This window comes from Thermobia domestica, chromosome 9 (assembly GCF_964235325.1).
Source record: "Thermobia domestica chromosome 9, izTheDome1.hap1.1, whole genome shotgun sequence".
In the NCBI taxonomy this organism is placed as follows: Eukaryota; Metazoa; Arthropoda; class Insecta; order Zygentoma; family Lepismatidae; genus Thermobia; species Thermobia domestica.
In genome coordinates, this window is record NC_137462.1 from 70,326,012 (window position 1) to 70,343,147 (window position 17,136).

The 17,136-nt window shown below is 36.5% G+C and overlaps 1 protein-coding gene across 7 annotated transcripts in view; it reads left to right on the forward strand.

Annotated features, from left to right (window-relative positions):
• Positions 1–17,136, forward strand: part of LOC145694727 (uncharacterized) — a 137,369-nt gene that overhangs the window by 78,254 nt on the left and 41,979 nt on the right. For 6 of the 7 annotated variants that reach the window (XM_081771290.1, XM_081771285.1, XM_081771284.1 and 3 more), the window contains 3 exons: positions 4,818–5,004; positions 9,685–9,785; positions 15,140–15,361. In XM_081771290.1, the coding sequence (XP_081627416.1) occupies positions 4,818–5,004; positions 9,685–9,785; positions 15,140–15,361 (510 nt within the window). The remainder of the gene's footprint in view (positions 1–4,817; positions 5,005–9,684; positions 9,786–15,139; positions 15,362–17,136) is intronic. The other variant, XM_081771289.1, reaches the window with a different exon arrangement.

The following is a 17,136-nucleotide window of genomic DNA, read 5'->3' on the forward strand; positions in this document are numbered from 1 at the left end:
GATATTTTTCTCTTTTGAAATGAAGAAAATAATAAAACCACTACGCAAAAACAAAAGTATTATCAGTACTAAACCTTACCACTAATAATTGCTACGAAAGACTAAATACGACCTCCTTTACCATCTCTCATGAGCTGCATGTATTATAAACAAACATTTTTAAAAATGTCCTCACCGAAGATTCGAACTGGCGACCTCTGCATTTGTAAGCCAGAACCTTAACCACTACACCAAGATCATGGCATGGTGAATGTTTAGTTGTCGGTGTATTTGTTGTATTTGTGTTTTATGTTCCCACTTCAACAATTTTTACTCTTTTTTCTAAGTTCAACAGCTGTGTCTGGCTTTCTCTTTCGGTGTCGTCCTTTATTTACACCATGCACTATTCGTATTCACAGCTTGTGTCCCTCTGCAATGTCTTATTCAGATTAAACTTTTCTTTTTGCCCCTCAGTAAACATTTGATTGATTTAATTCTCATACTCTCCACGGATGGAGAGCAGAAATGCCAGACTCGAAAAACAGGTGTACATTTACTTTCCTGACAGATAATACAACATATCAATGTAAAACATGACCAAAATAAATTGCCTTGGTGTTAATACTCTCTGTGTTATTCACATTCAAACTTGTGACAGTATTTATGATATAACTAGGTGTATATATATATATAATCTGTGTGAGAGATAGATAGACTTCGGTGATGTGTACAGATTGAATTCAATTTAATATCAAGTTAGAGAGAACCACATAATGCTTGGGTTTTCCTTTTATCGTTTTATAGAACTTTGACTACCTCACTCTGTCTTTTAACTGGATCGAGAATGAGTCTTTTTGGGCAGAATAAACTACACCAACTCCTTTTATCCTTCCTTCCTTATCCGTATCCTTACTAATATATATAATAATGTGTGTCTGTCATCAGATTTTCAAATAGAAAGGAATCACCTAGACAGTGAGTGACTAAGGAGGGCAAACGGAGCTTGTGCCCCTGACGCCGAATTGTAGGGACGCAAAACTGTGCATATATTTATTTTCGCTATAAGGCAAAGAAAGGACTTTTAGCAAACTAAAGACCATAAAAAAATATCTCAGAAACTTAACAGGACAACAACTCCTCACCAATCTTAGGATCATATCCATAGAGCGTAAGATAGCTTCAAAGCTATTGTTTGAGGATATTGTAAAAGCCTTTGCTGTCAGAACAAAGTTAAATTTTAGTTCCAGCTTTTTGTATTTTCATTTAACACATCGATTTAAGAGATTTGTAAAATGTCCGAGTATAATACTCGAGACAACAGCTTGGCTGTTTGTCGTAATTAAATATTCTATTCTAAAGCAACACACTGTTGATTCATTTTACACATATGCATATCCCGATATAATCCCAAAACCATTGTGATTTGTAATTATTATGATAAGACTATAAGAATAGGTCAAGCATGCTACTCAGATTATTTGGCAATCAAATACTAATTAATTTGATGTTTTATCTTGTACTAAAAATTGAATTGTGTACTGCAATTTTGAAATCAAGCTTTACCACTTCAAGAAAAAATGGAATAGGAGAATTACTGTGTGATGCCAATATCAGGTGTAGTTGGGGAGCGTTTTGGTTTAGATGGTCAGTGGGGGTGCTAAGGCGAGTTCTTACTCCGGGCGACAACTGGCCTAATTGCGTATCAGGGGGAGGGGGTCACACGCTCTGCAGGTTCAAAACGTATAGAATATCTCAGAAGCTCCTTAAGTTAGACAATCCAAACTACTGTGTTGCAAGTTGCACACTGTTGAAGTCGTGCGGAAAAAACTTTGCTAGTGATGAAAAGGTCACATCTGTGTGTATTTGTTGTTGGTAACATTCACGTGGTTTGACAGACTTTTGAGTATAGTTTTCTGGTATTTGAAGAAAATGAAACTATTGTTAGTCTATATAAGGCATGTCAAACTCTTGGCCCTCGCCTCAGTTTAACTCGAGAAAATAAGAAAAATATATTTTGAACTGTTAACTTTTCCCAATTATGAAAAGGAACAAGTCTTCAGAGAAATCCAGTTAACAGACATTCGTGTGATCTATGTCCGCAAGCTGCATATCTCTCGAGATCCGAAAATTGTTTTTAGAAAAAATATGCCTGGTGTCAGAAAAGAAACAACAGGTGTCCACTTCATGTTCCATCTCCGATTCCTTATGTTTCTTCTAATTTATATATATATATCATGGGTTTAGAAGTAAATGCAGAGAAAACTAAATACATGGAAGTGCGTCGGGACCGTAATACAGCAAATTATAGATGCGTTAAAATATTAAATAATACTTTTGATAAAGTGGATAGTTTCAAATATCTAGGATCAATATTAACAGAGGAAAATCATATTCACGAAGAAATTAAATGTCGACTAAAAGCAGTGAATTCGTGTTACTATTCGGTTCAAAATCTCTTGTCGCGAATTCTGCCGAGGAATTTGAAGCTTAAAATATACAAAACGATAATCATGCCTGTTGTTCTGTGTGGTTGCGAAACATGGTCACTTACTCTGAGGGAAGAACACACACTGAAAGTATTTGAGAACAAGATCCTGAGACGAATATTCGGACCCAAGAGGAACGGGAATGGGGAATGGCGGATACTTCATAACGAGGAACTACATAATTTATATGGTTTACCCAACATTGTTAGGATCGTCAAGTCTAGGAGGCTTAGGTGGGCGGGTCATGTAGCTAGAATGGAAGAAAGTAGAAACGCTTTCAAAATCTTGACTGGAAGACCAATCGGAAAGCGACCATTAGGAAGACCTAGGTGCAGATGGGAGGACAGTATTAAGATGGATCTCGCAGAGATTGGAATACAAAGTAGAAACTGGATGCAGTTAGCTAAGGATAGAAGTCAGTGGAGAGCTTTTGTGAACGCGGCATTGAACCTCCGGGTTCCATAGGCCATAGAGTTATATATATAATATATAATATGAAAGCATTATGTAAGATTTTACAACTCACTTTCAAATCCTTAATTAAATATGAAAATAGCTTCCATTTTTGCAATCCGCACTATTGTACACTAATGACTATTTGACTCACTTAAAATACTGAGTTTGACATGCCTGGTCTAGATGTCTGATTTACTTAGTAATATTTTACAGAAGTTGAATCAATAGATATACATTTCTTGATCAAATATCCAAGTTTGATCTATGTTTCTTCTTTATGAGAGTTATGATACTCTGTACGTAGTCCTTCGAAATGAAGTTCGCACTACTTTTCGAACTCATTCGTGGCTAAGCGGTTAGTGTACGCGCCTTTGGCGTGGGAGATTCGGGTTGAATTCTCGGCGGGAGCTCATGTAGTTCTGATTCCACGTTAATCAGCAGGTCCATGTCTCATATAGCCTTACTGCTGAACGGGACGTTAAACTCAAAATCAACTCAACTCAGTTCTCACTACTTTTCTTTTTCAAGTAACAGCCAAACGAAGGTCATAGTTAAAGGCGCTTGAACTTGAAATTCTTAGATAATAATTAGACTACAAGTGAGAAATACTTTTTGATCATGTTATGACGTTATAACATTGTCTTTCTCGACTGCATTCAACGCGTGTAAGATTCTACTACTCTGCTTTATAATTCTTTGTTAGCAAATTTTAATTTCGTTGTACAGTAAGTTTGAAAAAGATAAATCATGGTAGTTTCATTTGGATTTTTTTTTTTTTTTTTAACTAACTTTCTGCTGTCGAGCGCTCTTCCTAGGGTTAAGGGTTTTTGTACATATCAAGGACATCACTTAAACATTAAATCGCGCTCATTGCTTTTAGTTTTCATTTAACTCCACCAAAACAATATATATTTTTTTTTAATCTATTTAATAAGAGCATTGTCTTCAAAGTTTGTTACGGTTTTGATTATTTATTTATTTATTTATTTCTTATACGAAGTTTTCACAATCATATCTCGAAGTGTATCGTTGTTCGATCACGTGAAATAAAGTTAAATCACGATAATCTCTTCTATTCACGGCGGGGGTTCGGATCCTACACTTTAAGCTGTAGATCCACATATCATGTAGCCTCGGTGCTGAAAGAGACGCTATATTGCAATCGAAGCACCCTAAAACCTCATCCTGAATGTATCCCAATCTCTGAACAATTTTGATTGCATAACGAAATAGGAAAATAGTTAGAAAAATTAATAAGTTAGTTTTACAGTAAAACGATATGCTGGAGCGAGAATTATATAAAAGTATTGTTTTTCCAACGGATTTACATATCTGTACAACATTTCAGAGCTCTTGTTAGTGATTGAAGTGCGTGAAATTAAAGACAAATAGAAAAGGAATTTAATAAAAAGCATTGTATTAATATAGTGCAGGGGAAAACGCTTAAGTTTGTTAAGTCTGAGATGAATGCAAAGGAAGGAGAAAGTATTCGGCTCAGTGTAAAGTGCTTATGAGAAAATGATCCGTGGTTTTGATCTCAGGACATTTTTAGAACAACATCCGTATTTTTTTTTGGGGGGGGAGATCCTCCTATTTGCCCACTGTCTTCATTTCATCATCTCCTTTAGCGTAATTTATTTGCACTTATCACCCGTCTTCTTAGCCTACTAAGGGGCAAAAAGAACTTTTGTGAACAATGTATGTAATATTTGGGAAATTCAATTTGCAATGGACAGTGTTAAATCTCTAGACATTCCTATAGAACGTATTTATATCTATAAGGCGATATAAAATACTCGTACTTGTTTTATATCTATGTTTATTATTAGACTTAATCTAAATGTATTAAATCTGTTATAGTTGTGTGTAAAAATGTATGTGTATTTTTATTTTCAGGGGAAGAAGGAGAAATCACCTTCGCTCATATCCAACTCGAAGTCTGAAGACTCTGTTAAGCCTTCAGTGAATCCTAAACAGAGAATAACTCAACTGGAACAGAATATCCGTTTTCTACAGGAACAACATAGACAAATGTTGGCCAGTCTTCATCAAGAAATAGATAATTTAAGTCAAAAGAATAAAGGTAATTATGCTTTTTTTTTTTTTTATCTTTTTGTAAAATGTGCAAATGACAGTGACTGACATAAATCATCCCCGTCTATGGAAATAGTTGTCATAATCTTATCCGGTTTTTATTTATTTAATTATTTATGTGTTTGTTTCACTTTTAATTTGACATCTTTGCTTAATGTTTCTTTCCAATGTATTCAAACCATGCGCGCCGACTACGTGGGTGCTCCGGAGATCCGGCACCCACACAAATAATCTTGTGGGTGCGCCGCACCCGCAAGATTTTTAGTTTGGACCGGATTTAAACCCGTTTCTCTTGCGTTTAAGTCAGCTGTGTTACCGACCGAGCTAGGACAGCTCAACTTATCCTTATAAAACCGGCATATTTTACTTTATCACAGCACAACCCTTTATGACAGTGTTCATAAAAGATTTTAACTAAAAGTAAATCGATCAAATATCGAGATTTCCCTAGGCTAACATGTCCCACCATTGACATGCACCCACCTAAGTTTTGGAAAGTCGGTGCCGTTGATTCAAACATATCAGAGCAAACGCGCATACAGAAATTTCTGTTGGGAGGGTTCCAGGCTTTGGGGGTGGGGTCCCATACTACAAACCACCACGTCTGTGTAGTATTGAACGAGTATTATTCTGCACCCGAAAAGACGATAAGCAATTGTAAAATACTTCCACCCATATTTTCAGAAAAAATGATAGAACTAGATTGTTTTTTGTAAGAGAAAAAGAACATATGAAGTGTAACATCAACTTTCATGCTACATCAATTATTTTCCTGTTAAACAAGTATAGTTTTATTGAGAGAGTGTACAAATCTGTGTTTAGTTAGGAAGTTTTGAGGGGTTCGGACACGGTGGTTCGGATCCCACGTTAAGCTGTAGGTTCATGTCTTATATAGCCTCAGTGCTGAAAGTGAAAATCAAATCAAATATATCTTAAATATGATCATTTACTGGTATAAAAGTAACTGTTGCTTTTGACCTACATCATGTCCGTAGTCTATAATAGATGTCGGCGCAGTTGTCTCGTGTACAGTGAGCAATATCCATTTATCCATACAGTGGAGAGGTATGAACAAAATTAATCTAAGCGGAGAAAACTGTCTGAGAACCAACCATGACAAGTAGAGATAGGAAACGTCTTAGGCTATTGTTAATTACTAATTGTTTTAAAACTCATCGGTACGGTATGTATGACCAGCGATAATTTCGGATTATTTTCGGGGGGGGGGGGGTCAGTACACTGGGGGTGAAAAGTAGTATTAAGAAATGCAGGGAATCTTCATTGAGCACACGATAGAATATATGGTCCTAGGGAGAAGAATTTCGTGGCTCTTAGGGGAATATCTCCTTGGGCTACCCCTGAAATCATCACTGTGTATGACGGACACAATCAAACGTGTCAGAACGAACGTTTCGGTGAGAACACTAAGTGAAATAAAATTTTAATGTCGTATATCTTTGCAGTTTCCCAGATTAGGAACAATTAAAAAAAAAAAAAAAAGTCTTGATACAGGCTAACAGAATAGTTGCTGGGTCATAGAACAGTGAGGTGTTTCTTTCAGAAACGATGTTCCGGGGGGAACACTTCGTATGCTGGGAGAGCACTACTGATATTATTCTATTTATTATTATATTATAGACGTATAATTGTGGTCTGCTCCGGGGGGGGGGGGAAGGTCTGGAAGTAACACGGGTGGGAACCCATAAGATGGTATGATGTTGCCAGATTTTGAAGTCATAAAGACTACAAAATTATGAAGAAAAGTGGAATAGCTTTCAAACCAGTTTTTTGAAAATTATGGAGTTGCAAATGTCATGATTAAGGAGAGTATCTAGTATTGGAGTCGAAGTGTTCAGTTGCATAAAAACAGCACAGTACATGACATGATTGAATAATGAGGTTGACAATGCCAGATCATCAGCAAGTTTCAAAATTCTAACTGAACTGTTCTACAACGCTAAAATTATGTGGGGTAATTTAAATAGCATCAGAGTGTTCCACTGAAAAAAAAAAAAAATGGGCCTGTTGGGAGGACTTGTAAAAATGTGATGCGAAAAAAAAAACTCCATACTTTACACTAAAAATTCAGTTCATCATGAAGTGGGTTAAATTCGATGCTAATATGATCCAGACTCGTGTATATAGCATTCCAAAAACTGTCATTAAAACGATGGTAGTGTAACACAATATTAAAGACTAAAGTGAACATTTCATTATTTTTGTCTGGTCTTTTGGATCGTTTTTTCAATATTTTAATCCTTGTTTGGTTTGGCTTAAAATATTATTATTATTATTATTATTATTATTATTTAAATTAACGCCCCTTTCAGCAGCAATGCTGTATGAGACGTCAGCCTACCTTAACTTGTGATCTGAACCACATAATCCGGGAATAGATCCCGGGTCTCCCGCGCCGGACCTTGTCAAAACACCCAATTTCACAAAGGTCAAATCACCTAAAATTGTTACAACCAAAACAGGAAAACACATGTTTGATCATTTTAAACGTACAAGGCATCAAAGCAAAAAGTGTTATCCCAGGGTCCCAGGCAGGGTCCAACTCGAAAATTTCAAATGGTAAGGGGGTCAAGTAGCATATTGTTTGAAAGCTGTTGGGAAATGAAAGAAGAGGGAAGAAGTCTTGAGACTAAAATGACGTTTTTGATTACATTTTGACCAGCCACCATTTTGCACAGAGTAATTTTTACAAAGTCGAGACTTGTGCTGTCTTCCTTCATTTTTCAACAGTTTTCCAACGATATTCTACTTGACCTCCTTACCATTTGAAATTTTCGAGTTGGGTCCCGCCTGGAACCTTGTGGGTGGCCCTGGGATAACACTTTTTGCTTTGATACGTTGTAGTTTTCAAAAGATCAAAAACGTGCTTTCCTGTTTTGTCATCTGCCTCACCGTTTGCGATTTCTAGGGGTGGCAACGGACTTTCTGGACACCCTATATATTCATATAACTGTCACAGTGTATGCATTCGGAAAATTTTTATTACGGTGCCTTAATAGGTGTCCTTAGTGCTGTCGATTGGTGTATAAACCATCTTCCACTTCAATATATTATCTCCCTCTCTGCCCGTGTGAGAGCAAGTCTCACAGTGTCTTTCAATTCATCAATCATAGCATAACTTTGTGCTGCAACAATATTCTTGATTAATCCCCAGAGTGAATTGTCACAGGTAGTTAAGTCCGGTCTTCGAGATGACCAGTCAAATGGAACTGACGATGAAAGCAATCCGCGACCAATCCAGCGTCCTGGAAACACCTCATTGAAATATTTTCGAACCGAAGTGGCAACATGAGGAAGCGATCCATCTTGCCGAAACCAACATGTCCCCTTGACCTTTCGGTTTCCAAAAGGTAAATGAATTAGTTTTTATAGCATACCAAGATATCGATGTTGGTTAACAGAACCATAAAAAACATATGAACCATAAATGTGTTTGCTGTCCACGCCAGCCCATATCATAACTTGTGGGGGTATTCTCAATGTTCTTATAAAAATAAGAGTTTTCGTTCAACCAGAAGATAACATTTCTTCCTCAGGAGCTTCGGTATATGGCACATTCTTGTTGGATGCTTCTTGGATATGGCTATTCTTGACCTAATCTCTTTGGTGCAGTAAGCGTCTCTCGTGAAAATATTTCCCAGGTACTTGAAATTATCAACCTCTCAATTTCTGTTTGTTCTACTCCGACCCGAAAGGGCCCGTTTTCACCGAATATTCTCATGATTTTCGATATTTCAATGTTGATTTCCATTCCATATAGTTTCCCAGTGTCAACTATTTTGTCAATCATCTCCTGTAATCCTCCGGCTTTAGCTATAATAACCGTATCACGTGCATATCTGATCGTGTTAATGATCTTCCCTCCAATCTTGAAATCTCCAATTCCCATTAATGCTTCTTTCATTAAACATTCACTGTAAATGTTGATTAATTGTGGCGGCATACTACATTCTTGTCTGACGCCTATATAATCTCCCAGTGCATGGAAAGGTGTATCTCTACTAGAAGGACAGGTTTACAGATCTAAAAAAGAAATTTTGAATTGAACACTTACACATGTAACTTTGAATGAAAACCCTTGTAGACTGACTATAAAATCCGTGCTAAGTGCCAAAATAAAAATGTTGAGAAAAAGGCCAGATTTTACTTCAGAACTAGTGGCACATAGACCCACACGCATTCTTCTGGCGATTAGTAGAACTACTTGCACAGTGAATACTGCATAGCTCGATTTTAACTGAGCAGTGTTAGGCACATAGCCCACATTTTCACATTAAACCGAACTTTTTCATTCTTGACACTTGGCACGGATTTTATTGTCAGTCTACAGTTCAGTTCAGCAAGAGACAGCTTACTGAAAATAATAGTTACATAATTTCCAATTTCTCATCGGAATTATTTTCCAAATAATTCTTTAAAAAATAATATTCTTGTTCTATTTTTTTTTTCTAAATTATTAAATTCTTATAAATAGTGACGAAGATACCAGGACACCACCGAAAAATGTATAGCTTTACAAATAGGTAAATGTTATCCTTGTAAGAGATATGTATTGTTTTCATTTATTCTCTGCATTTAATTAAGATTATAAGTACCCTTTGGTTTTATAAATCAAATCATATAATAAGAAATACTTCTTTTCTCTTGACAGAACTGCAGTACCAATTAATTATAGGAAATGGAGGAAGTAGTACAGCTATTTCATTGCTTCAAAGTATTCCACCTTCCCCTGATGACGATACAAAACCAAAAGTAAGTGCAAAACTTTATTATTTAAAAAAAAAAAAAAAAATTCGTGAACGTCGAAAATGGTCGAAGTATATTATTGTGGAAGAATATTATATAATAACATTCTTATATATTATTATATAAGAATATTCCAGAAATAATTTACTGAAGATGAAAACAACATATATATATATATATATATATATATATATATATATATATATATATATTATTATTATTATTATTATTATTATTATTATTATTATTATTTTCTCAAAAACTGTTCTTACAATTTTGTTTATATTTCAATAAACCAATATTTCATTAACAACTCTATAATATATTATAAATCATTTCTCACAAATATCCAGAAGGGGTAGCTTACTTTTGGGGGTGAGTTCTTTACGAGCGATTTTTTCAAAAATGCCTCATGAATTATTTTCATATTTCGTAACTATTAACATATCGACAATGTAGTATAGGTTATTTTTCATTTAAAAAATTCTCACTGGGGATTTAATCTTGGGAAGAAAATTTTAACAATTTTATGAACTACGACTTAGGCAATTTATTCATATTTCATAAATAACATTTCTTTAGCAACCCTATAATGTGGCATAATTGATTAGCCATGGAAAAATGTTGCCTATGAAGACATTTTTTTTCGATTCGAGTAGAGGAGGGGTTACTCGTTCTGAATGTTTAAAAAGGATAGAGTATATCAAAAGCCCCTAAAGTTAGACAACCCAAACAGTGTTGTTAGGATGTTGCATACTGTTCTGTCCGTGCGAAGAGCGGACACTCCTGCTAGTATTTCCGTGAATTTTCGTATTTTATCGAAAAATTCCCTTTTTCCCTATTTGTTAAATTTATCTACGAAATTTCCCTAGATTAGGGAAATTTCCCTCAAACTACGAACACTGGACACTGGCTGTCAGATATAGAAAACTCTCCTGAACGCGCGCATGAATACAATACTTTCCTTCTGAGTGTGAGTGGGCCAATGCTTACGTAACTGCAAGCTTAGATTGGCCACGACTTTATTAACATACCAGAACGTCATAAGGAATCATTTAAAGAAGAAAAGTAAAAAAAAAAGTTGTTTTTTTTAATTTGACGGAATATACTTAATCTACACCAATTTTGGGAGGCCACATGCAGTACTTAGCCCCAATATTCTTTAATTTTATACTTTTACGAAACAGGATGCTGCTAATATGTATCAAAAGAATTTCAACTGCTTAACGTGTCCACATCATACTTAGTTATAGTCCACCGCACAGCGATCTTCATTTGTTTCCTTGATGCAGTGTTAGATGGACATAGAACAAGTTCTATTTTAGAACAGTTGTATCAAATGTAAGAAACCCAAAAATTGCGTACATACAACTTGGTATAGTGCACGTTCAAATTCCACTTTGATGAAGTATTTGATACAATGTGTGATGGACTATTTTATCGTTTATAACCGGCTTAATGTAGCATAAGTTATTTTTCATGGAAACATCCACAAGAGCCAGAATAATTCAGAGATGTAATTGTTTCCAGATAAGTTTGTCAAGCTTTTCAGTTAATTTTGGTCATACAGTAGAGCGTCGATTATCCGAACGTCGTTCAACCGAACGACCGCTTAACCGAACTGTGTACTCGCTCGCACCTGTTACTCTCCCACCCTACCGTCCATCATCCCCCTCACTCCCAAACCAAGTTTCCCACAATAGTCGCCGCACTGAGCCACCGCTGGCGGAACTTTGCTTCTAAGGGGGCCTTCATAAGGCGCTGCTGACCGGCCAAGCCGCCAGTCGCTGTGTTTCAACAATCAGCACACTTTGTGTACTGTGTGTATTGTTCATGCAAAATGCGTATGTAATATGTACGTATTTTTGTTTAATAAACTGTACCACATACTATATATTCCTACTAAAGTTGCCTTTGTACTACTTAAAGAGATGCCTGTTTTTATGAATAAATTTACTGTACAGTACTTCTTTTTGGCAAATAAACATGTACAGTTCGATTATCCGAACAAACCAGTTTTCCGAACACCCATGTCCCCCAATTACTTCGGATAATCGACGCTCTACTGTATTTCATAAATAAATATATCTCTAACGTCCCTACAGTATGGATGCATCATTTTTCATGAAAAAAAAAAAAAAACTACAAGGATCAGTTAATCTTTGATAAGAGTTTTCTTTGATATAAAGCTTTCCGAAAACTTCTATTATAATTTAATTAATATTCCCTAAATAAATGTTTCCGTAATAACTGCAGCATGAGAGTGATTAATGCGAGAAAGTTTACTTTCGTGGCTCATACTGTGTATTTAAGTTGGGAAGAGGTAAATTCAGTCTCATTCTTCACCGACTTGAGTCTGAAGCAATTGGGATGATTGGAAAGCCTTAAAAATACAGAGTCCGCCAGAAAAATGTATACATTCTTTGTCATCCTTTATCAGGATACTAGCATTGACAATTGTTCTGAAATTTAAGGCTTTTCACCAACAAATGTCAGCATGGTTAGTGAGATAAGAAAATGGCAGGAGCACGATTGACGTTCGAGCAGCATAAGTATGTTTTGAAGCGTTTTGTCAGGTTTGAGAATGCCATCGAAGTGCAACGTCAGTGGAGAGAGGAGTTTGGTACTGAACCACTAACCTGCCAAACAATCAAATACATTGTTGACAAGTTTGAGTCGCATGGAACGAAGAGCGGTCGCTTCTCAATGTACAGCTGTCAATGTATCAATGGAGACCGATGCACATGCCTCTGTAATCTTGGCGAAGGTTCTCGAGCTTCTCAAACAACGGCCAACATTTTAACTGGAAACACTGCCGACGTCTGTTGGACAAAAAAAAAAAAAAAAAAAAAAAAAACTATAACATGCTTAAATTTCAGAACAATTGTCAATGCCAGTATCCTGATACAGGATGACAAAGAATGTATACATTTTTCTGGCAGACTCTGTATACGCGATATTCCTTGAAAATCGAATAATTATTACAAAAATGATAATAGAAAATTACATTTTAATCACACGAGAAGTGTTCAACAATTAATATACAATATTATGGTTATAATACGAGGGAGTATCGTAAAGTTTTAATTATCATAGTAAAAGAATCAGGATACTGGGATTGTTGTGATTTGTAGTTGGTAACCCCTCTCTGTGTGATCACCACCCAGATGTACACATTTCTCCCAGCGTTCCTTCACTTTGCGAATACCGTCATTGTAGAAGTCTGCACATTGTGCTTTAAACCACTCTTCCACCTCATGAATAATTCATCTGTGTTGTTAAAATGTGACTACACAACGGATTTTTCATTTAGGGAAACAAGTAAAAGTCACTGGGTGCGAGGTCAGGAGAAGAAGGCGGATGCTGCAATACCTGGAAGCCACACGCCCTTGTTTTGTAGACAGCAGCTTCAGATGAATGAGCTGGTGTATTGTCAACTAGAAGAAGAACGTCTTTCGAAAACATGCTGTGGCGTTTCGTTTTCAGAGCATGGCGCGATTTGTCCAGGAGATTGCTGTAGTACTTCCCAGTGACGGTTTGTCCGTTCGCAAGGTAACCTGTGAGAATTGCCCCACGAGAATCCCAAGAAAGGGACAGCGACCTGACTTTTTGCACCTTTGCGTTTTTGGGAGGGGGAATCGGCATGCTTCCACTGTATGCACATCGTTTTGGTCTCCGGATCATACTGATATATCCATTATTCATCCATGGTTACCAAATATGCCCGAAAAAAAATCCTCTTCTAACAGCGTCAATATCTGTTGGGAAAGGTTACGCCGTGCTTGCTTCTGAAAGGTGTCAGCAAACGAGGAACCCAGTACGTAGATACCTTAGACATTTGAAGTTCGTCATGGAAAATTTTCCACACACTACCATAACCGAGACCAGTCTCATTCATAATCGTTTGGATGGTTACACGTCTGTCTTCGAGGATTAAACACTCCACTTTCTTCACAGTGGTCGCATCGTCCGTCAGGAATGGCCTTTCAGGTCTTGGGTCGTGTGTGAGAGACATATGACCAGTTTGGAATTTTCTTTTCCACTTTACAATGGTGTCATAAGATGGACAATCATCGCCATACACAGCCTTCATGTCGTCATGAATTTGTCTGATATTATTACCCTTCAACTGTAGAAATTTTATCACACTGCGAGCTTCAATTATTCATCTTGGACTTTGGTCACTTTTGGCACACCCTGTAAAAAAAAATAACAATCATTAGAAGCTAATTTCCTACATCATGCACATAAGAACCAAATATAACACTGACAAAATTTCATCATAATATCTTAATAACTTCCTGGTGATAATTAAAACTTTACGATACTCTCTCGTAGGTTGTACTCTAAAGCTTAAGAAGTATGTGTGCCAAAGTACAGGGCAATGTCGTTGATATTGGTTGTGTTCTGTGTATTTTCCAGGTAACAAGTGCGTCCGGATTGTGAAAGTGGAGAAAACTCAGGTGTATGCCTTGATCAAATATTTCCAGGCAAACATTCTAACACCAACGGACATGCACGTTGATAGATTAGTTTGTTGGATGATAGTGCCTCAGGCCTTTTTATTTGGAAGTATTTAATCGGTACGCACTTCAGTTTTCTCCGCTTTAACAATCTGGACTCATTTCCTACCTGTTCAACACAGAAAACACAAACAGTATTAATTACATTGTCCTGTCCTTTGGCACACATACTTTAAAAGCTTTAGAGTACAACATACTACAAGCACAATATTTTTGTTCAACTTCTCATATATCAGGGATAATAATTGTTGAACACCTTTGTATAAAACATGTGAAGAAGCTTCTGAGTTTATATAAATTTACGCCTGTTTACGTCCTTGTCCTTGATCGATTTCAATTTCAAGCAATGGAGTGCAAAATTGCACACCATATTACACTAGAATTAATATATATTTAATAAAGTTTTAGGCTTCTTTCACAAGCTTGGGAGAAAGCACGTACCAGTTTCGTAAAATTAGAATAAATTTTACGAAAGTTATCGTGAAATAGAAACAGTCGCAAATGCTAGCTGAGTCGAATGCAGAAGCGAGCTTCAATTACTACTAATACCTAGTTCTTAAGTAAGCATATTACTTCTTTTTTAAACCTTTCATATGGATAAAAGTACTACATATAGCTTTTCCAAGCGAAGTGCATTCTCATATTCTTGTGGTCGCTCTAAAATTCACTGTAGCTGGATGAAAGTGAAAAATCGATGTAGAGAATTGATGCTTTTCGTTCGGCCCGATCCCGCATCATGTATTCCATTCGTAATACCAAAAGTAATATTAAGATAATAAACTATAACAAAGTAGTAAACTGATAGTGCTTCTGCAAGTTTTATATTTGGCCTTACAGATTTCTTCCGTGGCGCTTAATAGAAGTAAAAGAGACCTTCAAGCTGTAACTACAATAGTGAATGCGCCGTCCAATAGTGTCCATGAAGTATTCACAGATATGATACGCAAGACTGAGGTTAAAAACACAGATCAAGTATTTGCATGTGTGTCAAATGAAAGAAATACCAAATCTCAGCCAGATGCATTTACGAATCTAGCAAGCGAAATTGAGTTATCAAATGTGAGTCCCTTTAGGCTAAAGTTGAGTAATTGTACTGAGACAAATATCCTGCAATGTAGAAGAAACTATACTTAAAGTAGTCTATATTGTCTTATTTTATTTTCTGGTGTATTGATAGTTTGACAGTAGATAGAAAACAACGTAAACCGCAAAGTAATGATCAATCCACTTAGACAGTTGTAAACTGTTTGCTTGTTTGTGGGTAGTGTTGTACATGGCAGTTTCAGACATGTTATAGAGGGGGAATAATAAGAACATAGAATGCTTGTAAGCATAACTACATTTTTCAGAATTGTATGTCAATCGGTAAATTGCTTTAATTACTAAGTCAGCGTGCTCTTGTTGCTACCATTACCAATATAATGCATCATCTTATTTATCTGCCACCACTGGTAAGGTATTCCAACAAATGTAGCCAATAATGTTTCTCCTTCCTACTTTTCCTTCCAGCATATTTTCTACCTTGCCCCTTAGAATATGGTTTCTTGTTCAAAGTTGCCCTTGCTTTAATTACTTCCAGTATGTCCTTTTCTCCTGTTATTCCAAATTTCCATTATTCGTTTTCCTTTCCACCTGGCTAAGTTTCTCCATTCTTTTCAACATATAAATTTCAGAGAGCTCTTGCCGTTTTTCGTTGCGTTTTCGTAATGCTGACGTCTCAGCTCCATACAGCATAATATTCAACAGTTGATTATTCTTTTTTCAAAGATTTCATTCAGCGCCCATAGTTGTCACAGCACCCTGCATTCCAGTTGCCATTGCTTTCGTTTGTTTGTATTATTTTGGTCTCACGTTCTTCTTACAGTTTTTTTCTAATATTTTCTAGCATCATATTAATTTCCGATTCCGATTTACAACTCCAGCCATATCGTCCGCAACGCAAATACATTAACTTTTCCACCTCGTTCCAAAGTTATTTTCCCTATTCCAAGCCTTCCTCGATTTCTTTATAAGTTTTACTCTGAAAATGCATTAAAGCAAACCCAGAAACATACAATATTAACCTTAAAAGCACATGTAACCACCGCGAGTGGTACACAATCAGCTATTCGGGCCGATGTTGGATGTATAGCTGGACGATAGTCTTTGCTGGCGATCAGATCCCAGCATGTCCTCATCTTTTCGATAGCTCTTAGGTCTCGAGACTTACAGGCCAAGATAGAGGCGTATATCAAGCACTAGCGGATCCAGAAGTATCGTTTGGAGGGGGCGGTTCGCTTTCTGGAAGATGAGCGTAGCCTCAAGGTGACCAGAATTTTACTTTACAAAAATGGGACACATATGAATCCTGGGCTGGAGGGCTGGGGGGGTTGTAAACCTGATTCCCAGATTATATTTTGTGACCCGATTTTTTAAAAATGAAAGTATGGTCTTTCTGTAGATTTAAATTAAATACGCACTTCCGTTTCGGAGGAGTAGTGATGTCATGATTCACTTCACACTTAGTCACCGCGATTTTATATCAGATGCGCTGTCTTGCACAGTACTTACACAAAAGAAAGTACTATATTGACGATGGTATTTATCTGTCATCTGTTATCTGCCACGAAGTCTCTTCCATTTCTTCTCTGTATATACAAATATAGTTTCCCTTTGTTTCACTAAAGTGATCGCAAGAAAACTTTAATCTTGACATAAATCTATAAATTTCATTATCCAATAGAATTCGAGGGATTATTCCGGTCGTCGACCCCTATCCATGACATTTTTTTTCAGTGTCTCTCTGAGAGGGACATTATCTTTGATCTTTAGCGCTATGCGAAGAACATTTCCTG